The 5,721-nt window shown below is 39.9% G+C and overlaps 1 protein-coding gene across 16 annotated transcripts in view; it reads left to right on the forward strand.

Moving 5' to 3' along the window:
* The window catches only part of neb (nebulin), a 96,262-nt gene extending 92,324 nt beyond the window's left edge, over positions 1-3,938 (forward strand). For all 16 annotated transcript variants that reach the window (XM_061793220.1, XM_061793234.1, XM_061793235.1 and 13 more), the window contains 4 exons: positions 232-324; positions 1,361-1,501; positions 1,577-1,683; positions 3,303-3,938. In XM_061793220.1, the coding sequence (XP_061649204.1) occupies positions 232-324; positions 1,361-1,501; positions 1,577-1,683; positions 3,303-3,476 (515 nt within the window). In that variant the 3' untranslated portion in view covers positions 3,477-3,938. The remainder of the gene's footprint in view (positions 1-231; positions 325-1,360; positions 1,502-1,576; positions 1,684-3,302) is intronic.
* Positions 3,939-5,721: the final 1,783 nt, after the last annotated feature.

Here is a 5,721-nt window from a genome sequence, read left to right on the forward strand (position 1 = left end):
TTAATTCGTTCCGAGACCAAGCTCTTAACTCAGTTAGCTTATGTATTAAATCAATTTAATCAAAGCACTAAATTTGAATTGGTCCTTGGAACCTGCAGTGTAGACGGAACAGTGGAGCTTTTGGATACCACATCTGCCTCATAGTCAAAGTTTCTGTGTTTAAATTTTGGCCTTGATAAGCTTAATTGAAATTGACTAAATCCCTGATTTGGCTACCTTGTGTCCCTTTAGATCTGCGAGTGTGGCGTACCAACCCCGGTTCAGTGTTTGACTACGACCCAGCCGAGGACAACATCCAGTCCAGGAGTCTGCACCTGATGTCAGGTAAGTTGTGAATTGAAAATCTGGATCTTAACCCCAGTGATTCTCAAGTGAACATGTCCAAGATATAGGGACATTTTGCATTAAGGGTGAACCCAGAATGAACTAAATAAGGTGCCAATTAGACTGGTAATGAGTTCTTGTCTTCTGGAGTGTTCCTGTTTCGAGAAGCAAGCCTAGTCCATGGTCCTTTCCTTGTATTTCTTCTAGTCAGAGTTGGGAGTAGGTTGGTGTAGTACCAGAATCACTTAGCTCAAAGAATGAGGCCTCAAGTCATTAGGAATCGCACAACTACCTCATAAGACAAGCCAGCCTGATTCATCTCCTTTGACACCTCTGAACCTCATAGGCTGGTAGTAAGTTGGTATAGTACCAGAAGGACTTACCGCAAAGAAGTAGGACATAAGTCAGTAGAAATGACACTCCAGGGCACCTGCCTCATATGACAAGTCAGTCTGGTTCATGGTCCTTGCACCTCTTCGAACCATAATTGGTAATAGGTGGGGTAGTACCAGAAGAAGTTACCTTAAAGGACTCAAAATCAAGTCAATAGGTCTCACACTCCAGTACCGGAAAGATTCTGGTAAGACAAGAAGGTCTGGTTCATGGTCATCGTACGCTCTTCAAACCAGTGTTGGTAGTCGGTCAGCGTAGTACCCGAACGACAAAGAATTGACTTGAGTCAATAATACCAGAATGAGTTACTTCAAAGAACTAGAACTCAAGTCAATAGGAATGACACTCTGAAGCACCCTTCTGGTAATACAAGCCATCCTGGTGCATTTCCTTAGACCTCTCTGAAGCTCAAGAGTTGATAGTAGTAGTATCAGAAGGCTTTACCTCAAAGAAGCCAGCCTGGTACTGCTCCTTGTACCTATTTGCAACAGAGTTGGTAGTTGGTTGGTGTAGTACCAAAAGGACAAAGAATTTGAACCACTGGAGTTGGTAGTAGGCCTATATAGTACCACAAGAACCTACCCCAAACTATCTCACTCAAGAGCACCTTTCCAGAGTCTCTAATTTTATTGTTTGACCCTAGTCCAAGCCCAGCGTCGCAGCAAGGAGCACTCCCGCTCCACCAGTGCCCTCAGCGGCCTGGCGGATGAGAAATCTGAGATTTCCCAGGACCCCGACCACCATATGTCCCTCTACAGCAACGGATTCGTCACCTCATCTATGGGTGAAGCTCTAATGACCGACTAAAATCCCGTTTGACTGGTAACTTGTAAACGTGACTTCCTGTGCTTTTTCTTAGCGGGTTACCAGCACGCTAAGACCGTGGAGCTGCAGCAGAGGTCCTCGTCCGTGGCCACCCAGCAGACTACCGTCTCCTCCATCCCCTCGCATCCCTCTACCACTGGGGTATGTAACACATACTCCAACACTGTTGAGATTTATTTTTATTTCAATTATGAACATAATTTAAAATTATTTTCTTTTCAATTCAAATAACAAATGCTAAGGTAATATTCCCTTGCCACATTTTAGGCTCCATCACCAGGATTTTTTTACCAAAACGTTTTGGGAGAATTAGACAGAAATTACAATTTGAGAGTATTTGTATTGTTTATTTAAATTGAGATTTTTTAAATTTCAGATTAAAAAAAGAAATGTACTATTATGAATGTGCCATTTCCCCAGTTTTTAGGCCTCTTTAAAACCGATTTTTATTCATAAAAAAATGAAATTTTCAATATTGTAATTAGTTATAAACAAATGTTTTATATTTAAATTAAGAGATTTTAAAATTAAAAAAAAAAAATACCAAGCTGCCATTGCATTGCCATATTTTGGGCCCCATCAAGTGTTTTTTAAATTAAAAAAAAAAGAGAGAGAGATTTCAAAAAATATAACTAATTTCTTTATGAAATAATGATTTTTTTTTATTGTTAAAAAAACAAATTTAAAAATACTAAGTTGCCATTCCCTCTGCACATTTTTGGCACCATCAATAGCTTAGACTAAAAATATTAGACAATTTAAAAAACATTGTTTCTTATAAACCATGTTTTATTCAACTGGTTTAAAATATATTTAAGGACAGGAGAAGAAGCATGCAGGACAAGGGACGTCAACCCGGTTGTACAACTGAAGTCTGGTGGGAGGGACTATGCAAATTCTAAAAGTCTATAGGACGAGAGTGTGAGTGAGGGGATACCCAAGCAATTCGCATATTCATGAGTTATTTGTCGCAAGAAGTGAGTGCCCCCACACCCGAAAACGTCCCAGGGGTGTGTGCCTGCGGACACATGGAAGTGAATTGACACCGTTTCCAATGCACAATCGCGGAGGCTGAGGACCCCACCCAATCAATCGAGGGTCGGGATCGGGCCAAGGGGTTCACCCGAGAGCAGCCCGGCGGATGGGATACGTCCCACACCGAAGGACCCAGGGTGGTCCGCCGGCCTCACCGAGGCCCCATGACAACCGGCCACCCGGAGGAGGGCAAAGCCATAACCCCCGCCCCCAAACAAGGCAGGGACGAAAACCCGGGTGCATTTCCTTAGACCTCTCTGAACCTCAAGAGTTGATAATAGTAGTATCAGAAGGCTTTACCTCAAAGAACTAGGACTCAAATCAGTAGAAATGACACTCCAGAACACCTTCCTAATAAGACAAGCCAGCCTGGTCCTGCTCCTTGTACCTAATAATGGTCTAAGTCCAGACATCCATCAGCTCTATCAATATTTCATGAAAGATGATAAATAGCATGCACTTATACTAGCATGCAGATGCACTGGCACTCAAGCTAAAGCACTTCTTACATTCTGAGTCTTTTATCTACTGTATCCCTGAACCTCACTTTCTGGGATGTTGGTCCAGTGCTGCACTGACGAATCAGTAAAAAGTGAAACTAAACCTAGATTTAGACCAGTATTCCTCTTGAGTTAGCCCTCTCAGTTGCTCATTTATTGTCTGCCCAGTCTTCTTTTCCCTGGACGTCCTCCAAGTAGGGTACTAACACTTTCGTCCGGTTGTAGAAAACGGTGCGCGCCATGTACGACTACCTGGCGGCCGACAGCGACGAGGTTTCCTTCAAGGACAGCGACGTCATCGTCAACGTGCAGTCCATTGACGAAGGCTGGATGTACGGAACCGTGCAGCGCACCGGCAAGACCGGCATGCTGCCCGCCAACTACGTGGAGGCCGTCTAAACGGGAAAAAAAATTGTGTGTGCAACGTGTGTGCTAATTGTTTGTGGAGTTTGTCACTTTGTGTCGCCTGTGAAGCCCAAAATCAGATGAGACTCTTTTCGAGATGACCTCGCTTCTTTCTCCCGTGCATCCTGACCCATTACTGTGTATAAATCATAAACCCAAAAAATAATATATATCGTCAGTGTTGTATGGAGTGGTGAAACAATCGGCTACGACTAGTCTACGTTTAATAATCTCACATATCAAATGATGTCCCCTCCACCATCAAAGCTCTCTTGAGTTGGAACAGAAAAATCTCCAGTTTCCCTCCATTAACTGAACCCTGACCACTAACTAGCCCACTAACTAGTACACTAGTAGTACACTACGAGTACAAGTACTAGTCCAGTGTGTGTTTTGGTTTTCGATGGCAAAGTGTAAATCTTCGCCAGTAGCTAATAAAGCCAACTTCCTGCAGTACTCTGCCTGTTGTCTTGTTTCTTGATAAAACGTTTTATTACTAAAATAGTCATATTTTTCCCAAAAATAAAAACAAAAAATTTCTAGACAAAAAGTCATAATATTCCAAGAATAGTATTTTTTTTTTAGATAAAAAGCAGCACTGTCGTACTATAAGGCGCGCCGGATTATAAAGCGCACTATCAATGAATGGGTCTATTTTCATAAATAAGGGGCACTGGATTATAAAGCGCATTAAGAAAAACAAAACAGATAAGTCACTTATACACACACCATAATATTATGTTGAAGCACAGTATTACTCCGTGAGCCTGCTGACTACGGTAACCGTAATGCTCCGACAATCAATCAAGCGTGCGGCTTCGTAGTTTACTAGTCATACTAAAATATTTGGACCGATTTTTGAGTGCCGTGTACCACATAAAATTGGTTCAAGGTCATTAAGCACAACAAGAATTCATACATAAGGCGCACCAGATTACAAGGTGGACTGTCGATTTTAGAGAAGATTTAAGGATTTTAAGTGCACCTTATAGTCTGAAAAATGCAGTAATATATGAAGTCATATTTTTCAAGGTAAAGTTTTTTGTGTTTTTTAGAGCAAAGTTGTAATGAGAATAGTGACATTTTAAGATAAAAAGTTGTAATATTACAGTAATCCCTCGCTACATCACAATTTATGTTGCATACTTTTTTTTTTTTTTTTTTAAGAGATCAGTGTAGTGCAGTTACTCACCTGCACATTTCTGATTCAGCTGTATAGACTAAAGGAGAAATTAAATGTGTCAACAATGACTCACAGAAGGTCAAGTTTAGCAGAAAAAGAAACTTATGTAAAAACAAGAATTTAAGAATGGGAATGAGAATGTGTGTGTGTGTAGGCGGGGGGTGAAAAGTGTGTGTGTAGGCGGGGGGTGAAAAGTCAAAGTTTGAGATTAAGGGGTCGTTATTATTAGTAAGTATTATTTTTTTTAGATAAAATGTATATTTTTCTTGGGGAAAAAAGCCATAATTTTTCAGGGTAAAAGTATTATGAGAATATAATTGTATTTTTTGGGGGGAGAATTTACCTGCATTTAAAAAAAAAAGTGAAGTGCTGGAGGCTATCCCAGCTATCAACGGGGTACAACCTGAACTGGTTGCCAGCCAATCGCAGGGCACAAACAACAAACAAACATTTGCATTCACATTCACACCTACGGGCAATTTAGAGTCTTCAATTAACCTACCATGCATGTTTTTGGGAGTACCCGGAGAAAACCCACACAGGCAGGGGGAGAACATACAAACTCCACACCGGGGCTGGGGATTGAACCCGGGTCCTCAGAACTGTGAGGCTGACGCTCTAACCAGTCGTCCACCATGCCTCTGGCAAAAGTTAAAAAGTTATATATTTTTTTAGAAACAAATTGTAATCTGAAAATAAAGTCATATTGAGAAAATCTGAAATATTAAGAGACTAAAGTTTTTATGTTTTCAGATTTTTCACTTTTTTAAAATTGTATGACTAAGGTTGATTTTTTTCCAAGAAGTTTTTTAAAGACTTTTTTCAAGGAAAAAAGTAAACAAATGTTTTTTCATAATTTGAATTTTTTTTTTTTTTTTTTAAAGAACCCCCCCCAAAAAAACATCTAAATATTGCTAGAAAAATGTATACATTCAAATGTATTACTTGATATAAGTTATTTAAAAAAAAATTTTTTTTTTTCAAATGTTTTTGTACTTTTTTCTGAGTAGTTTTTTTTCTCAATAAAATGTAATATAACAAGAAAAAAAGATCGAC

This window comes from Phyllopteryx taeniolatus, chromosome 12, assembly GCF_024500385.1.
Source record: "Phyllopteryx taeniolatus isolate TA_2022b chromosome 12, UOR_Ptae_1.2, whole genome shotgun sequence".
Lineage (NCBI taxonomy): Eukaryota > Metazoa > Chordata > Actinopteri > Syngnathiformes > Syngnathidae > Phyllopteryx > Phyllopteryx taeniolatus.